Below are 20,140 nucleotides of genomic sequence, written 5' to 3'. Positions count from 1 at the left end.
CACTATACAATGTGTGAAATACAAGATAGGTCGAACCATACTATAATTGCATAATCATTCTCTGAAGAAAACATACTTTTTATTTGGTTATAGGCACTCGGTAAATAACTGACTGAAATCGCTAGGGATTCATACATTTATACAGTCATGTCACAGATTGGTTACACAAAACCCCAGTGAAAACTATTATAGGGACAAAGTCTGCCACTTTCTGCAATTTTTCATTAATTTTGTTTGATACGAGACACTGTTGAAAGATACTGAATGAGTGGGTGACCATGCATATCTTCCGTCCTGGTTTTAGACACAATGAATAAAATCATCGGCAGAAGAATAAACAGTCTGTACCATCAATTCAACTGCTCACCACTGTATGCATCATTGTGTGAAAAAAAAAACACAAAGTAAGTGAAAGGTCATGCATATAATTGTATGGCTCTAGATTGAGAATGCAGAGTTGCAGTTTCGGGATTCCCTACTCCCAATTCTGTTTGCTCCAGCTGCATTTTGACAGTCAGCTTTGAATGTAGACCTTGACAACATCCCAATCCTATTCTTCAATATCCCATTCTTTGCTACAAAACAGCATATTTTCGTGGTGGACATTTCGGATGCCTACAAGCAGCACTGTTTTCGTCTCGTTTGTACCTCCATACAGACTTGCCTAAAGACTGTGGGTATGGAAATATCAAAACTGAGTAAAATGAAGGAATAAACTTCAGCAGACTGTCACGTGAGTGTGGAGATCGCAAAATTGAAGCAATATACTTTGGTGACTGGTGTATGACGTGAACATTTTGGGGTGAACACCAGTGAGTGCATGCTGCGTACACCTGAGAACACACGTTGAACAGACTACTCGGACTAGTGTCAGTCAGTCTCGCCTCTACGGTCTGGTAAACTGGTTGCCCACATGGATACAAAAGTGAAAGCGTGCACTGATCTGGAGAAGAGTGCTTGGCAGACAAATATATCAGCGGACATCGACTTTTGAAACGATATCAAATGTGCCTTGGAGCTGGAAACACATCATCTGAGTTTGCAAAATTCCTAATTGACTGGGCACGTCCTCTGGTCAATAATCAAAAAGGCGTGAATAAGCCATACAATACTGTTTCAATCCAAAGACATATACTCCTATGCTAACATTTTTATTTGTTCTAAAGAACGTCTAAATGAAACATTGGCAAGATACAGAACTTCACCCCTGAGAAATGCATTTCACTCCAGAGTCTATATTTCAACCCTGGCTTTGTCCAAACAAAAACGTTCTGCAGTGTCAGTACGGTACATCATGTCTCAAGGATTGTACAATCTTGTGTTTTCAACGATACCAATGAAAATTTGTAAAGATAATCATGGCTGATTTCCTGTTATCATTTGTTTAGCGGTATTCAACTTAGATACACCACTGTCAGTCAGCAAACCAAGTGCCATATGATCTACCAGAAAACAAGGGCAACTACTGCCGTCTCAAGGCACTGTCAATGCGATGTACTCACTTTTGGTATGAAATGTCATTCAACTGACAAAAATAATTACGTGATGCACAGAGATATTCCCCATTCAATAACATTTGAACAGATCTTGTGTATCGAGAGGTCACTAACCATTGCGAGCAGTATCAATCAACAGTATCCAGCGCAGTGTCACGATGATGTCACCGACACTACACCATTCAGTCACACTTCTGAGCGAGATGTTTCCAAGTTCAACAAGTGTCCATGTCATATTTGAAAACACCCATCAAATGCAATTGAAAATGCCCTAAAAATCTTGGAAGTCGACAAAGATTTAGGTAAGATTTGCTCAGGGTAAAACACAAAGAAAATGAATTACTCTGTAACTATTTCCACTATCACCATAGCAATCTTACATCATTTTAGCTTTATCTGTTTCACAGTCAGTGTCATTCGATAGTTACATCCAACTTACAAGCAAATGCCCTGTTAAATTGCAAATTTTTACAGTAGTTTGTGAGACGTGCAGATTTTGTTTATACGTATGCTGAAGTTTATACCATGCATGTCACAGCTAGGCCACTCAAGCGCTCTATGATGATGTACAGTATTTTGCGTAGTAATATATCCACGACACCATCTATGATCAGCATTTTGATCACCCATTGATTTGACAGGGTATTTTAGTCATCAAAAAAGGGCAGAAAATGGCCGACTTTGTCCCTTGAACAATACCTATACCAGATACACTTACCCATTCCACCGATGATGATAGCATCCTTCAAACCAATAGGTTTACCCAACACTCTGAACTGTTCAGCAATTTGAATTGCCAATTCACTGCAATTGAGGTGACAGTCTTTCAATTGGTAAACTCCATCGTAAACCCTTTTACTGTTTTTTGTAAGTATTGAATCAATGTATAAACTGACATAAGAAGTATTGTAAAGAAACAGACATAAGAATTGTAGTAACACTTTTGCAATGTACCTAAATATCTTGCACTTTGCAAGGATTCATTAAAATGCCATCATTGTTAAAGGGACAAAGTCAGCCATTTTTCATGAATTTTGATTGATATGAGATACTACTTATTTTGTTTGACACGTTGAAAGATACTGAATGAATGAGTGACCAAGTATACCGGTACATTCAACCCTGGTTTTAGACAAGACACATGAAACCATCACGAAAATGAATTACCGGTAATGGCCATGACCATTAATTCATTTTCGCGATGGTTTCGCTTAATTTGTCTAAAACCGGGGTCGAATATATGCATGGTCAGCCATTCATTATCTTTCAACATGTCAACAATATAAGTAGTATCTCATACCAAACACAATTCATGAAAAATGGCCAACTTTGTCCCTTTAAATAGTACTATTGGTGCAACCATAGAAAATAAGGTACTCAATCCTCCTTAACCTATTCACCACTGAATTATAGTCTGCATCTCTACAAGAGGCCGCAGAGGCAGGAGAGTTGTGAGAGAAATCTACTTGTCTTAGTCTGCCTTTTATGATAAATAAAAAAGAAACATATCTCCTGCATATGTGATAAATTACACCTACGCTTGATGATTCCAGTACTCTACAACACATCAGATTTCAAACAGTGTAACATTTCTGGGAGATAGTTGCGTTATTTCTGGCTGACGTCTAAATGATGACACAAACATTGGTGTGCCATGCATTAGAGTCATTGTTAAATTTCTGGTGAGCACAATCAGGATTTGTGGAAGTAGAAGGGAGTCATTTACATTTGTCACATGACGGCTCTCTTCATTGTCGAAATGAAGACATCAATAAACAAACTGCACTACGGACAATACTGCCCAATTCTGAAAGACTAATTTTTCATTGCAATAAAAAAAACAAAGACCACCAGAACAAGGTTACTGTCACAGTAAACACTCAGAAAACTTAAAAAAATTACCCTTATCAATGACTGGATAGTTTTCTCCACAGTTCAATTTTATTCCAGGTGTCTGAAGATGTGAGACAATTTTTTCAATTTTTTCAGACACATTTATACTCGTTTGTGTTTCATATTTGCTATTCAGTTTCACAAAAGAAGGCATATACTTAATCATCACTACAAAGAAATATTTTTACATTATAAAAGCATCTGTCAACATGTTTGATAACCTTTTTACAGTACATTTACCAATGATTTTGACGATGAGATACAGCTGGATATTGATACACTACCTAATTAGGTTTGTCAGTTTGCTCGCGAATTTACCCTTTTAGTGGTCAACTTTTACAACTTTGCGCCAACATCAGACAGACTAAAACAGCAGGTGACGCAGCAAGATGTCTGTAAACTAATTTACTATGTAGTATGTTTATATCTTTACAGCAGCTATCAGTTTCAAGACTGGTTGCCAAGTTTTACAAGCAGTTCAAATTCACGGAGAGGTGGTAAAAGAACAACGTTACTGCAAATTTAGACTCAGAGGACAGTGTTCTTTGTAGTTGAATATCAATAACGTTCATGACTTCAAAATAATAGAGTGATGTGTAAAATGAACAAACTTTACTTTGGTTATCAACAAATGAATGACACCACATTTCTCAATGAGCTGACATCGGGGCCTACTTCAGTACGAAGTGAACTTGGGGGTTCAGGCTATTTCGTGAACGTCTTTTGTTTTCTATATTGACAAGATTGTAGCGACAAGCGATAAAAACATTGCAATATTGTAAGAGTGTTTATCATTTCTAGTTGATCCGACGTTTTTATTAAACACAGAAAATAATAGATGTAGTGTTCTTTGTAGTTGAATATCAATAAAGTTCATGACTTCAAACAAAATCTAAAACTAACAACACAAATCGATCTGAAAGAATCAGAACATTTGAGTAGCGATAGCAATGTCTGGAAGTCAGGGCTTTGAGTCAGCAACTTTCTAGTCTAATAAAACTCAGACAACGAGATGTTCTGGTATTGCCAGCCATGGTGGGGCTTTGTATACATACGCTGACACGTAATTAGCAGCTATCAGTTTCACTGGCGTAATGATCTGTACATTTGTACAAACAGACGTTGAACCAGACAAAAACGCATCACATCACACATCACTCTATTATTTTTGAAGTCATGAACTTAAATTTATTGATATTCAACTGCAAAGAACACTGTCCTCTGAGTCTAATTTGCAGTAACGTCGTTCTTTTACCACCTCTCCGTGAATTTGAACTGCTTGTAAAACTTGGCAACCAGTCTCTGTGTGTGTCACCATTGAAACTGATAGCTGCTGTAAAGATATAAACATACTACATAGTAAATTAGTTTACAGACATCTTGCTGCATCACCTGCTGTTTTAGTCCGTCTGATGTTTGCGCAAAGTTGTAAAAGGTGACCACTAAAAGGGTAAATTCGCGAGCAAACTGACAAACCTAATTAGGTAGTGTATCAATATCCAGCTGTATCTCATCGTCAAAATCATCGGTAAATGTACTGTAACTCTCTTGATATTTTTATTGTTTGATATTTTTGGTTTATTTCATCGTTTGGAGTCAATTGGGTAGCAATGTCCATAGTTAAATGTTCATTCCTACACGGTCTTACTCTACTATGAAAAGAACCAGTGGATGTAATAAACAACCCACCTTCACTTCTACAATTACTGCTTGTATCTACATCTACTCTAATAAAACAAGAGTCAAATGTTTATGTTACAATCAGTATCATAAGACCTTGTTTTCAGAATATCTCCTTAAAATGTTACACAGTTTTGAAATCTGCAGACCAGCTCCATCTTCATTCTCTGTTGCAAAGTAACAAATGAAGATGTTAAGTGAAAGATGAAGGAGTTGGTTCTGTTGCAACAATTCAACTCACCGTGTTGGAGTGAGAACAAGACAGTAGATACCATATGGATCTTCACAGAGTGTCTGCAGAATTGGTAGGGCAAAGGCAGCAGTTTTACCACTTCCTGTCTTGGCACATCCCATGCAATCACGACCTACAAGAATTGAATTGTATCATAAAGCCTGCCGCACACGAGAGAAATAGCTGAGCAAAATTTCATTCAAGGCTGTTTGTTCAGCTAGTTTACTCTTGTGTGCGGGCAATTTTTCATGAGTTTTTGTCCTCACAAGCAGTTCAGCAAAATATACAATTTGTTTGATATTTTTTGCCTTGCGAGGAAAATGTCCTACACTGTGCGCCGGAGAAAGTGATGTTTTTGCCATGTCAGCAGCTATTGCTACTGATAAACTTGTGTCATAGTTTTGAAAATCATATGAAGATTTTTTGTTTTTTAGCTGGAGTAGATGAATTGTTGACAGTAAGTGCAAAAGCAAGTCTAGTATGATTTATTCATAGATTTGCATTTAATTGATTATTTTGCAGCTTATTTCAGCAACACTGGTAAAGTGTCATTATTGCCACCAGAAAAAGCCAATGGGATGAACAGTTCTGTGGTGATGGTCCCCTGTTCAGAGCGCAAGGGATACACCGCACCGGTTGCATATTCACAGTAAGGTTAAATTTACTAGTAGCCTCATTGGTTTCTTATCAATAGTTAATTATGGTAAATAGAGCAGTGCAGAAGTGACTTCAGCCAGAAATTGAAAGGCCGAAAGGACTTGTGCCGGAACAACAAGATACCACTGTTAAGAACTAAAGATAAGTAGATGTAGGGCTACATGTAGCCTGCGCAAGTGACCACTTGACACATATTGCAAGTGGTTGGTTTGAGATAGAGGAACTTCAACAAAAATACCGCAATTATTCGGTGTCGCTCAAATTTGATCAGAATGGATATATACCAGTATGGGTTACCAATGATCAACAATAATGTTGTTTCTATCTATTCAGTGCAGGAAAATTCTACGCTGATGTTATGACAATGATTTCTGCACAGTACAACCAGAAAAACAACAAGAAATATTTAAACCAGCAAAAAAAGAATGGCAAAAGTAAATAAGGTCTGAAACTTTAGGTACTGGAGTTCAACTTTAGCAACATGCATAGCAGAAACAGTTAGTCCCTCTTAGTTGGACCATAGACAGTCTTCCCCCCTCTACTGTCTATGGTTTGATCTGGTCTGTTAATATGTAACAGTTCATAAACAATGACAGGAAATGACTCAAGCCTGTTTCAGACACTGGCCATGGCACTCCTGCACATTTGCAGGATTTCGCTTTTTCTTACCTCATATGCACATTTTTGACACTGACAAGCTCATTTGAACAAATTCACATCTCAACCCCTGCATCTACCTGTACACCAAATACTGAGATGGTAGCTTTGGCGGTATGGGAGCCTTTGTATGTGACGGACATACATCCGCACATACCCACAAATATACAGACATACAGACGCCACTCAGACTCATCATATAAGCTCTTTTTGGTATTTATATATAAAACCAATATAGAGCTAAAAATTGAATGTGGAGCGGGTCCTACTAATTACTGCCTGTGACTGCCCGTAGCTGTCCGAGGACTGCCTGAGAACTCCCAAGGAAAAAGTAGACCAAATTTCACCTATTTTAATATTAACCCAATAGGTTCAACTTATATCAAGCCTGGCTAACAAAAATAACATTGATTTGGCCCTCATCTGATGTTTTTTCAGGCAGTTTTGGAACCCGGAAAACTGGACTGTAAGGATGTAACATCTTGATAATGAGATCATACCATTCAATGCAAGGGGTACATGCACAGGCATGTTGATAACCCATCACCCATGATCTCAAAATCAAGATAGGGGTATGTGAAGTCCAGAGTCTTCCGGCTTCTAAAACCGCCTGAAAAAACACCATGTGAATGCAAAATCAAATTTTGGTTGACAAGACTTGATCTAAGTAAGTTGGATCTACTGGGTCGGTTTTCAAATAGGCAATATTTGGCCATGGGGCTGTCCTCAGGCTGTCCTCAGGCAGCTATGAGGGCAAGAGTTCCTTTACCCCAAAACCCTTAAAAATCACTTTAAAAGCAGACTTTCCTCATCAGAAGCACATCAAATACAACTTTTGGAGTAGCTGCAAAATTGTGACGCTACGGTGAGGCGGTTGGTGATTTTTGGTTTATGGGACTTCGCTCACCAGTAGCGCTACAATGCCGATGGCCCTGGGGAGTATAAAATAAGCGCATCCCACTGGACTAGGCGTGTTGATGTGAAATGGTACATATTTATTGCATTTGGTCGTACCGATTTATCACTACTGAAGACTAAACACTATACTACACCATGGGGTAGTAGAGATGGCTGCTCCCAGCAACGTTCGGTCCCTCCACAAAATGGAGGGACCGTGCACACGCAAACTACTCAGTGCTACAACTCAGGTGCCGTGCGCGGAATTGCACGGTGTCATTTTCTCGAAATGTGTACAAGTTCAAGATTTCAGTCCTGGGATGATAGAAAGGTGATGAAAACTTTAATGGTAGTGGTTGGTTATTCAGTTTCACCGGTTGGCGGCAAGTTCGGGGCAATATGGTATTGGGGTTACCGGACGAGAGGCCCTCCTATTCCCTACAATGGGGCTGACACAAGTTTTCTGAGAGTGAATGCTCGAAATCGAAGGCATAAAGGGGGACCCAGGTAGTGATAAATTGTACAAATTCACCTTAAGTATGCAACAGTTGTGCACATTTATGTCTATGAACAAGGTAATGACGTGAAAATCTTGAAGTTTATGAACACATTTTGTCAACAAATGTCAGACGGGACGCCATCTTGGAAGTCGTCTACTCGCACGCGAATGGTCACTATTAGAGATCGCGTGAATGGAAACACTTGCATTTCACAGTGAATGTTGTGAAGACTAGGAAGTCAAGATGAGTTCAAAAATTTCCTAAGAAGGTATTTTTTCTTCCGAGAAACTGCTGTCGAAAGTTTTACTTTGAAATGGCTATGACTTTTGACATCATTTTCCAGGAGGGAAGGAATGGCCATGCGGGCAAATTGTACCTTAGATATTTTTCTACTTGTTTTGTGCTCTAAAATAGCTCAGCTATGCAGCGCAAATTAGCGCCCACGGTTTTTCCAAAGCAGGAAGTAAAGTTCGCAATAGTGCCGTACTTGAACAACGTGCTTTTTCACCGGTGCGCACCTGTCTCTGACCAGAAACAATGGCTTGTATCATGATACTGTAAACACAAAGGTCAGCGTGAGGACAATCTCCCATTTTCTTTCACTGGGACTCATCAACCCATACAATATTCACAGAAATAGTTTGGAAACTATCAATGCACCTTTCACCAGACTCATTATTGTACAGTCAGTCATCTTTGAGCCATTTTAACAATATTTGATCCGATTTTTGGTCATGTTGTCTCATTATTCCTCATTAAAATATTCTCAGGGTTCAATTAGGAAACTTTGATTTTCCAGAGGCTGCCAAATTGTGATCATGCTAATTAGCCAAATTATTTTTTCAGATTTGGACTTTGTACCAACACTTTCAACAGGTGCCATCAAGATTTTGGCAAAAAATTCAGTTTTAAAAATCATCCGGTCACCCTAATGGTATTGGGGCAAAATGGTGCGGGGCAACGACAACGTGACTTTCGGGGCGAAGTGGTTTTGGTACGAGGTTGTTTTGGTGCGAAGTGGTTTTGGTGCGAAATGGCATGGGACGAGATGGTATGGTGCGAAGTAGCCCTGCGTACAGGTCTGTGTGTTCCCGGCGTTATACGGCCCCCAGGTGGAGGCCGTATAACGCCGGGAACACACAGACCTGTACGCAGGGCTAGGTGCGAAGTGGTTTTGGTGCAAAGTGTCTGGGAACCAGGACCAGTGTCGGGGCCAGGAGAAGGTGCGTGACTTCCGGGTCCGAACCTCAAATGCTCCATGTATGTTATCGTGAAAAAAGGAACCTACCTTGAAGAATGGCCGGTATAGTATGATATTGCACCGGTGTCGGTCTTCTTATTCCTACGGCTTGGCACTGTTTTATAAGCCAGTCATTCAATCCGAGACTTGAAAATGTGGCACTTTCACCATCCTCGAGTTGCATGTCCGCCATATTGTCCACAGAGTCACGCGAGATGGAATGAGGTTGCGATTGAAGTTTTCGATTCCGTAAATCCCGCTGACGCGAAGCAGCAAATGCTGGCTAGGCATCGTGTTCGCCCTACGGTCCACAATATTAAAAACAGCCTGCCAGAATATATTGCTTCAATGTGCTTAAAATCTACTGTTTTGACATTTACATTTTGATAAGGTCACAATTCGATAACTCACGCTGATCAGGGATAGTTGTTGTTGTTCTTTATAGTGTTCAGGTTAAGCTTATTAGGGAATAAATTGTAGAAAACTAATACTTATTAATGTTTGTTGCTGCCGTTCAATCATTATGATGTAGTTGTGAAATACATGTGTGATGTGAGGCTCGTGTGAAGGAACAGTTTACTTCGGCTGGGTTGGGGGGTTGACAAATATTTGCAAACATCAAAAAGTGGCTTATCCCTCTCCATGAAAAAACAAACAAACAAACAAAGACAGGGTAAGCATCATACCAACCTTCTTACGGGTGATCGAGCCACTAATTTTTTTACCAAAAATTTTCGTTATGTTTCTCTAACAGTAAGACTTACATGTGAGGATGAGATTACGACAAAAATCAATATATGTCACCAGATTAATTTGGCAGCTAGAAGGATTTGGAATACACCAACTTTATCCCATTCGAATGACAGAAATTATGAACCTCCCGTAAGCATTGCCAAACCCGGTATATTTACTTTCAGTTCCTTTCTTGAAGTGCTGCACTTGTTTTATTTACATGTAAACTACATTGAATAATAAATGAAAGTTTTAGCTCTTATTCTCTGAAAATGTGCATAAGAATTTAAATTATCACTTCTCAGGCCTTCCAAAACAACAGTTCAAGCTGTTGCAAACTTAATAGTAATGACCACTTCCGATCCAACAATTTGTTTATTTTCACATAATTATTGTTCACATATTTCACATTATATGCATCAAATAAAAATATTGGTCAGCAGCCTATTTAAAATGCTACATCGCCCCCTCTCCGTATGTGAAACGGGAAAAATCACAATTTAATGATGAGAAATATGTCCTTTTCAGTTGGGATTTTTAAATATTTTGTAAATATATCGAATCGATATTCAAACATTTAAAACTTACAACTCCAAGATAATATAATTATCATTCAATCATCACTACCAACGTCCGCTTTCATGCTAAAAACTCTGTTTTATGAAGATAGATTTCCATCAAAACAACGGTGTAATTTTTACAGTGAGCACGGTCCCGTACAGTTGACGTGCGCGTCGTAAAGAGCGCGTTCTATTCTTTACAGCTATGATGACGTAGTAGGTGATCGATCACCCTCAAAACAGTGTGACACCCCGTATGAATAGTAGTAGTAATAAGTCGAAAATGATATTAAATACCTCCTTTTACATATACTATAATATAATGTAAAAGGACACTTTATATATATATATATTTTATTATTATTATTATTAAAAACTTCTTTAAAGCGCACTACACATACGTCTCAGCGCGCTGTACATGACTAAGAAAACAAAATACATGACTAAAATGAGAGCAAAGGTAGTTTTTAAAATAAAAAGTCACAAATAACGCAAAGAAATTTGGAAAGGAAGTAAAAAAACAGCGTAAAATGAGCAAAATGGCTAAAAATCACAGTTGATAAAACTCAGTAAAAAGGTAAGTCTTCAAAGCACGTTTAAAACATTCAACATTTTTTGCAGAGCGAATCTCTGATGGCAATGAATTCCAAAGGAAAGGAGCATGAACAGAAAAGGCCCTATGGCCATAGGACTTATTATACTTCCCTTTAGGCGGGACTAAACGTATTTTTTCCATGGACCGGAGATTTCTTGCCGGAACATACAACTCAATTAAGTCGCTCAAGTACATGGGTGCAATACCATTAATAATTTTATAAGTAATTAAACAGAACCTTGAATCTTATTCGAGCTTCGATTGGAAGCCAATGCAGGTCGATCAACACGGGTGTAATATGGTCAAATTTGCGTGATTGAGTGACGAGACGTGCACGTGCAGCAGCATTTTGAACTGACTGCAATCGAGAAAGCTGTTCTTTTGATACTCCGTACAAGAGACTATTGCAGTAGTCCAATTGGGATGTGACGAAGGCATGGATCAATGTCTCGGTGGTACTTCTATCAAGTAATTTGCGGATCTTGCTGATACGGTATAGAGAATAATATCCGTTCCTGCATATTTGGTTGATTTGGTCAGACATAAAACCGTCACTGTTCAGCCTAACACCAAGATTCCGCACAGAGGTGGAGGGTGTGATGTCAAAGTCGCCAATCCTGAGATTGGCCATCACCGACACGTCCGACTTGAGCCTTGATGAGAAATGGATAACCTCTGTCTTGTCGTCATTTAATATCAGCATGTTTGATTTCATCCAGATCCGAATGTTGCCAATGCAATGTTCGAGACAAGAGCGCACATCAGCCGGCGTGTTGCAAATGACATAAACTTGACTGTCATCCGCGTACATCATGCATTCAAGGCCGTGTTCCGCGATGATGTCCTCTAAAGGTGCTATGTAGAGCGTAAAAAGAAGTGGTCCCAACACCGATCCCTGAGGAACACCATATTTCACATGAGAGCAAGGGGATGACGCAGTCCCAGCTGTTACAGATTGTGTCCGATTTTCAAGGTAAGAGCGGAACCAAGATAAAGCCGTTCCTGTAATGCCAAAACGAGATTCAAGCCTTTGAAGTAGGATTTCGTGGTCTATGGTGTCAAACGCAGCCGACAGATCCAACATGATGAGAACAACGTCCATTTTCTTGTTTAACGCACACATGATGTCGTTATGTACACGAAGCAGGGCTGTCTCCGTGCTGTGATAAGGACGATACGCACTCTGATGACGTGGGAAGAGACGAAACTTGGTGAGGTGATCGCGTAATTGCAGGGCTACAATTCTTTCCAGAATTTTTGATATGAAGGGAAGGTTAGACACAGGTCTATAATTTTTCAGTATGTTTTTATGGAGATTGGGTTTTTTCAACAGTGGTCGGATAATAGCTGTCTTGAAATGGCTAGGAACTATACCTGACGATAGGGAGCTGTTGTAAAGATGTGTAAGGAAAGGTGTTACAGCGTCAATACAGTTCTTGAGTAACTTTGTCGGCAAGACATCGAGTTCGCACGACTTTGATGGAGCATTCTTGATGAGGCCCTTAACGTTGTCAACTGTAACAGGGGTGAATTTAATTAGTATGTGGGATGGTAGTCTGGTATGGTCACACTGGTCAATTTGCACAGACAGCCCGTTCCGGAGGTTTGAGATCTTCGATTCGAAATATTCAAGAAATTTCGATGGCAGATCATCCTTACTGATGTTATCCGGTTCGGAATTGGCAGAACGCGATTTCACAGATGACAGTTCAGCAATGATAGTAAAGAGTTTCTTACTGTCCGCTTCCTGTATTCGCGATCGGTGGTAACGAGACTTGATATCATCACAAGTCGGGCATACTTAGATCGTTCTTGAATGAAAATCTGCCGATCAATCTCCAGCTGTGAACTACGCCACTTCATCTCTCTCGAGCCGTCGCAATTTCTTTCTTGATTCTATGAGTTCCTCACTGTACCATGGTGCTCTTACCTTGTTGGTTATACGTCTGTCAGTTATTGGAGCAACGTCATTGAGAACTTCTGTGACAGCCTCACGGAAAAAATAAGAAAGATTTTCAATATCAGCATCCTGTGGGCGATTCGACAGTTTTAATGAAAGTTTGTTATGTAGATCGGCACCGTCCATCTTATCATAGCTGCGACGAGAGATCTTTAGCATCGTATTTGCTGGGCGCTGTACTTTCAGCTTGAAGTGGACGAGACTATGGTCAGAGATGAGCGAGTTATCAGTTCTCACAGAATGTAGATGCTGGTCAGTTGTTCGAGTCACGAGAAGATCAAGAGTGTGTCCTTTAACGTGGGTAGAAGTGTGAACATGCTGTTGTAAGCCCATACACTCCAGCAAATCATGCAGTTTGACTGCGTCTGGCGAACTGGTGTCATCAACATGGAAGTTAAAGTCACCTGCGATTAAGAGGTGTCCGGGCGATGGTACTTCGCTTTCAAGAAGAGATGTGAATTCCGCAATAAACTGATTTGTTGTAGAAGTGTTCTTCGATGAGTGTGGTGGACGATATAAGACATGAATGTTCAGTAGCTGACTGGACGAACGCACAGTAATACCCAACGATTCGAATGACTGGAATGTGCAACATCGTTTTTCGATGACCTGAAGGTTGGAACGTGTTATGACAGCCACGCCGCCGCCCCTACGTTTCATGCGATGATGTTGATGGATGTTATACCCACTGATGGAAGCATGAAATTCGGCAATTATGGGATCATCGTCACATTTTAGCCACGTCTCAGTGATGATTAAAATGTCCAGGTTATCGTCGATCAATGTAGATGCTATAGCGCCGATCTTCCCATTGACAGATCGAGCGTTCCACAACGCAGCATTCAGTTGAAGTTTTTGAACACTCAAAGACAACCTTGGGACTTTTACATAAAAAGGATGTCGTTTTTTGGCAGCTGGGGTTGCTGTTCTGCATGTTGTTATCCTTTGAATGGCTTCGTGCTTGTTTTCTAAAACTGGAGCAGCATGTACGGTGATCGGAATCTGCCGCAACACCCTTGTTGAAGAAAGTTGAACCTTCCTGTAGGTGCGATTGCTGGTATTGACAATAGACGGAATTTGAAAGCTGGGTTTGGGATGTTTTAACCCAGCTTTGCGTCCTCGCGGTCTGAAAGGCACTCCAACATGATTGGTCGTAAGCGAATTCCATCGTGACAATGGACATGAACGGCGAGCAAGGAGAAACGGGAACCGGGTTGCCATGATGAAAACACCAGCGATTGTACCAAGCAAAGCCTCGATGACAGTGAATGACAGTCCTCACGAATGGAAGGACAGATCAGGATTGATGCTTGAAGACTTTAAAAATACTATGCAGATAAAAATTTGAACGGAACACGTCCAAACAACGAAAAAATCTCCAAAAAGAGAGGAGACAATCTGAAAGGCTGCCGATCAACAGCGCCACCATACAAAGTATATATATATATATATATATATATATTATATATATATATATATATATATATATATATATATATATATATATATATATATATATATATACTGTATATATGCAATGTTCGTGAGCCAACATTTTAAATGCCTACCACTCCGTCAAAAATATAAAGTTGTAATTCTCGAAAAAGTACACAAAGATGACAAATTCTCCAGAGATTTCACAGAGTCCAAGTGGATATTTCAACTCAACACAATGTATCCTCAGGGTTTGAACAGAGAGACACCACAAAAATTCTAGATGTGTAAGCAGATTTTACAGCTCTTTCTTCATTTCATTTTGACGATTTTTAGTAGGCATCACTCTTTCAGCTGTATTCATTTTTAGTTTTCTTTGTAACTGTTCTAGTTTGATGTATTGTAGAATTTCAGTTGTTACATAAGTGTCCTTGGATGTACGTTATTGTCCACGGTTCTAAATTTCACCTGTTTGAGCTGTATTTTAGAGTCAGATATTTTTAGTACGTCATTTCTGTGTGGTTTGCACTGCCACCTTTCCTACACTTTAATATGCAAATATCTTACAAGTACTAGTATAAATAAGCCTTGACGTTGTTTTGAAACAATACCCACACTTTGACCATTCGACTTCTGGGTTCGAAGGAAAGCGGGGCAGTTTCCTGCTCGCCTTTTTGTAAGTTGGCGCCAATTTTTATTTTTAACTTTTACACGTTTTCCAGTCTCTGTATGATTCAATCTATTTTAGCATGTGTATTTTACTTTAAGTTTGTCGTTGTTATTTTATTTCAGATTGTTTTAACCTTGATAAAGTGGGATTACTCCCACGAAACGTCGGTGTAATAAATTTTATAAATGAAGAGCTTGGTGTCCTGAGTTTGTGCGTCTTGACCTGCTTTGTTTTATATATATATATATATAGAGAGAGAGAGAGAGAGAGAGAGAGAGAGACACACACACACACACATTATTCGTTTTCACGCAGTGTTGCCAAAATGATGAACATGATAACATTCAGACCCTAACAATGTTCAATCCTCCCAGAAGAGGATCTTTCATCAGTGTTTACATTGTATGTATATCACCATAGTACCTGTTGTATGCGTAGTAGATCAAGTCTTCCTACAATTACTTCTTTGACATAAAAACGGTTTTCAAAGCAACAATCCGTAAAATCAGTGACAGTATATAAACATGTATATCATTTTGGTTTGAAATAAAGCATACCATTTTCACGTTGACACTGTCTGTGTACAAACACAGAAAGATTGATTCAAGAACATGAAGAAAAATTACTTTTGAAAAGTTTTCAATTTATACATAAAAATATATCTTGTACCCAATCTGCTTATCATATATCTGGTATTACTGTGGTTTGCATCACTGCTGCATGTGTCAATGTTAGTATTAATCATGACTTTCCCATTTTTATTGTCTTTTCAGTTGGTGTACATGCGTTGAACTTAGTCATAAGTAGTTGGTAGCATTAAATTCACAGAGATTTGACTTTCATATCTGAAATCTTGCATTTTACATTTGTAGGGTTCAAGGTCAAGATCCAAGGCCATCAAAGTGACATCAGAAAACTTGTCAGTTGAAGAAGTTTTTGAAAAATTAAACACTGAAATGCAAAGTTGACGGACAATCTTTTTTCATCAGATGTATATATTTAAATTTATGATAAAAGTAGATCTGATCTCAATGTTAAACATTATTGCCAAGCGATATAAACTTCTCACATCTCGTTGAATTGCAATTGTTACATTTTTAAGCATCTGATGCTATTTGACTGTACATAGAGTTTATAGATTAAATTATTGAGTTTGAATATTCAAACTGGCATAGTTCTTGTCATCTTCTCCTGAATCAGGGAACCATATAACATCCACAAAGTAATCTTATTAAAGGACTTTAAGAATAGATACTGTGTGGTAATATACGCCTCAATCATCTCATTTATATGTGCAATAACATTATCAAAATAGTAACGCGCCAATCACTTTACACAATGCTATGATAGGCACTCCTATTCTCTGCCTACCAGTATACAGACTCGCCTTGCCTTCCTCAGACAACTGATGTACATGCATTTTAGACAAGGAACAATTATGTCACCCTCTCGGATAATCACAAAAGAGAAATGTTCCACTAGTCTCCCAAGGAGTAAGGTGCAGAATTGTCTTTTCCTTACAGTCATTTCTAAACTATGTATATTCACTACCGGAGCTAAAGTAGCTAACCATGATAAACGCGGCAAAAAATCCCTCCTGAATGCTCCAAGGATGCTTCCCTGTCAACTTCTTTTATTTCAAAATATGAATCGATATCAAAATAGGTACAATAGATATTTTTGGAAAGTTCTGTATTCAAGAGTTAAAATACAGTGCACAATAATATTTGGAGTTTGTGTTTTTGATGTCTGACTATCAAAACCGCTAGATTCTATCAGTTAATTGATTCAGAGAGGATAAAATGGCAGAGGAGATCAAGGTTAAGCCATTCACAGCCATGGTTTTGGCTCAATTTATTATTATCAAATGTTGATTGATACAGGTATTGGTGTCAGTAGCTTTACGTACTTTAATGTCAAAACTTTGTAAATGTGTATAACAAATTTACAGCAGGGCTTGGTGTTATTGCTAATCTTCACCAAAATAAAAAATATTTGCTCATGCGAGAATATTGAAGTGTACTTGTTTGACTTATAATTTCGAAAATGAAAGACGGTCAGTGGCTTTCAACGAAATTTATATCTTTGAAGAAAGTTCACGAAAACTGTATCTGACCCGTAAGCTTTATGTGTAAGATTTGTTCGGAAGTGCCATGTCACAAAGTGTGCCCTGGTGTGCTATGTTGCATATTGCTAGAATTTGCCTCAGGAATGGGGAGGCCGCTTTGAATCTTGCATAAAATCGAAAAGTATTACTCAAAATTCTTTGCGGAAACAAGAGAGATCTAAAAATAGTTAACTGACGAATTTATATTTTTAAAGGTTTTCGTATGCTCTGGAATCCGAAACCAAATCTCAGTCCTGAGTAAAGTCTAACCTTGGTGGCGCTGTTCAATTGACCTTCTTTGACCTTAGAGAGACGCTGACGTACGCCATCTTGCCGGCTGCTGTTCGCACGTTCGAGGTGAAAAATTCACAAAATGTCCGTCATTCAAAAGTTTATCGGCCCTAGATATATTGAACTGGCAAGGAATTGGTAAGTAACGTGAAGATTCTCATGTAATAGTGTGTGTTGACAACTGTCGGCACTTGGCAGTTACAATTACTATGTGGCCTCATTCGGCGGTGACCGGCGTTCTCCAAGCTCGTGAAACTGCACTCTACACAATCTGAGAATACAGTGGGGAGGTAGCTGCAATAATTGTAGCCCACGGGCCGTGCGCCGGTTTTTACTGATGTATTGGCTGTAAAGACTCGTATTGGCTGTGTAGACACAGCCAACACGTCAGAAAAAAGCCGGGGCATGGCCGTGCATTATTGCACCAGTGGGTAGAGGGACTGTGAATGCTACTCGACAGTTCGTTTCCTGTCTTTTTGAAGAACTCTAACCCCGCAAAACTATTTTTATGTTGGTTCGAGACAACGTATGACTTTGTCGAAGTTAATTTTGTTACGAGATAGAGATGGACTTGTAGTGATGTAGGGAGTACAAAAGAGGTAGTTTTGGGATTTTGGTGTACGTGTGTTGGTGCAACAGAGTGTTGGTGCGAAGTGTCTTGACCCCCACCTCACGGCCATGAGAAGGAAATTCCGTGACCCTGAACGTTATAAAAGAGATGTATGGGTACGAGCGTAAAGTTGGCGTCATACTCATCCTCATCCTCAGCCTCAGGTGACCTTTCTTGGTGATGCTGAAAATGACGCTGCTCAGCGTCAGCTTCAGCGTCGTATCCGAAGATTGCCGAAGTTACGCTACCTGATGATGGATAAATGATAAAATTCGCCCATAACTTAAGAAAATAACAACTCCATTCTTTCTCAACTTTCTTTTGAATCGTAAAACTGGTTCGCAGGTAATTTTTAATCGTTAGAATATCTCATACAGGCTAGTTTTTTGGAAATGTTCGTAATTTTCAGTCCATGGATCCGTGGATGTGTTTGTTGGTATCCTCTCAACTCTTGCGTTAAGATTTTCAAAAAATTGGTGCAAAAAGGTATACATGGTCCGAAATTTGTAAAATCCGCCACTATGAGAGGCGATATGAAAGCCCTAATTATTCAGAGGATATATAAAACAATTAACTTGTGGAACTATGACTTGAGGCCTGAAAAGTCAACGCCACCTTTGAACTATAAATTGAAATTAAGGGCTAAGAATGTTGCGTTGTAACTACATCGTGAGAAGCAGAGAGTTTACTAAATATTATGAAATACAAATCCAACTGTGTTTTGATTAACATTTACAGTGATATGAAACTTGGAGCACATTTTTAAAGTTGTTTTTACACTTACTATTCCATCAGACGCATTCGGGAATAATCGGATCTGACGCCGGTGAAGCTGACGCTGTAGCGTCATCCTCATCCTCATTTTCGCCATGACCCCTGAGGCTGAGGATGAGTATGAGTATGACGCCAACTTTACGCTCGTTGTATGGGTATCATGGAGAATGGAAACCTCGTTTTGAATCTGAGAAGTTGTAGTCAACAGTAGCTGCAAAATTGTAGCGGTCGGTGATTTTTGGTTTTTGCGACTTCACTCACCAGTAGCGCTACAATGCCGATGGCCCTGTAGAGCCTAGAGGTCAAAATAAGCGCATCCCATTGGACGAGGCGTGTTGATGTGAAATGCTACATATTTACTGCATTTGGTCGTACCGATTTATCACTACTGAAAACTAAACACTATACTGCACTAACCTTGTCATTTATGGGGTTTGGAATTTGTTCAAACATGTCGATTGCATTCCATAAACATTGAGCGTGGGGCATCTGTGTTTCTGGGAGCCACCATTACCGGAAGTTGGTAATGGCGGCTCCAAGAAATGTCGATACGACCAAATGCAGTAAATATGTCAGCGTTGGAAACTACGCCCGTCCTCCCGTCCGAGACGGGTAACTTTTCAGTCGGACGGGAGGAAAATTGTACTTCCACGTCCGTGTGTCGGGCTCTCGATAGTAGCCCATACGGCATACCCAGTAATCTCATCGATCATGATCAGCTGCTTCTAGATGTTGTTTTAAACGAAATGTAGTATACCAATATGTTGCTTCAACGCGCTTATGCTACTGAAACTATGCAACTGTGTGACGCCGGAATGCAATGCAAGCGAGACATGTAAACACGGGTAAACAGGAAGTCGCTCACTAGTAAATCTCACACTAAGTGAGATTTGGGCGATATCAGCCAGTGCTATAGCCTAAATCACGTCCCTCCACAAAGGGACCGTGCCTAAATATAAAGATATAAAGGAAAGATATAAAGGATATAAAGGAAAATGAGGGCAACTCCAGACATCGGCTCAACCAAGATTGTTCAGTATTACGATATGGTGAATAAAAGGATCATTGCATTTATTTTGTGTGGAATACATGGCGAGACACCGGTGAATAGATAGTGCCTTGACCCTAGTCATGTGATTTGGCTCCCCGGTAAAC

At 39.4% G+C, this 20,140-nt stretch overlaps 2 protein-coding genes across 2 annotated transcripts in view; both read right to left on the bottom strand.

Annotated features, from left to right (window-relative positions):
- Window positions 1–9,478, bottom strand: part of LOC139122049 (probable ATP-dependent RNA helicase DDX49) — a 29,476-nt gene extending 19,998 nt beyond the window's left edge. Inside the window, exons 1-3 of the mRNA XM_070687420.1 lie at window positions 9,301–9,478; window positions 5,311–5,434; window positions 2,215–2,300 (exon numbers count right to left, since the gene is read on the bottom strand). Of these exons, the coding sequence (XP_070543521.1) occupies window positions 2,215–2,300; window positions 5,311–5,434; window positions 9,301–9,445 (355 nt within the window). The 5' untranslated portion in view covers window positions 9,446–9,478. The remainder of the gene's footprint in view (window positions 1–2,214; window positions 2,301–5,310; window positions 5,435–9,300) is intronic.
- Window positions 9,479–11,356: 1,878 nt separating this feature from the next.
- On the bottom strand, window positions 11,357–14,320 carry LOC139120962 (uncharacterized). The gene is made up of 2 exons (XM_070685550.1): window positions 13,070–14,320; window positions 11,357–12,322 (listed from the first exon to the last, which is right to left on the bottom strand). The coding sequence occupies exons 1-2, from the start codon at window positions 14,318–14,320 to the stop codon at window positions 11,357–11,359; spliced, it is 2,217 nt and encodes a 738-aa protein (XP_070541651.1).
- Window positions 14,321–20,140: the final 5,820 nt, after the last annotated feature.

Source organism: Ptychodera flava, chromosome 21 (assembly GCF_041260155.1).
Source record: "Ptychodera flava strain L36383 chromosome 21, AS_Pfla_20210202, whole genome shotgun sequence".
In the NCBI taxonomy this organism is placed as follows: Eukaryota; Metazoa; Hemichordata; class Enteropneusta; family Ptychoderidae; genus Ptychodera; species Ptychodera flava.
The sequence above is the reverse complement of the archived record's forward strand: the minus strand, read 5'-3'. Positions and strand labels throughout refer to the sequence as shown.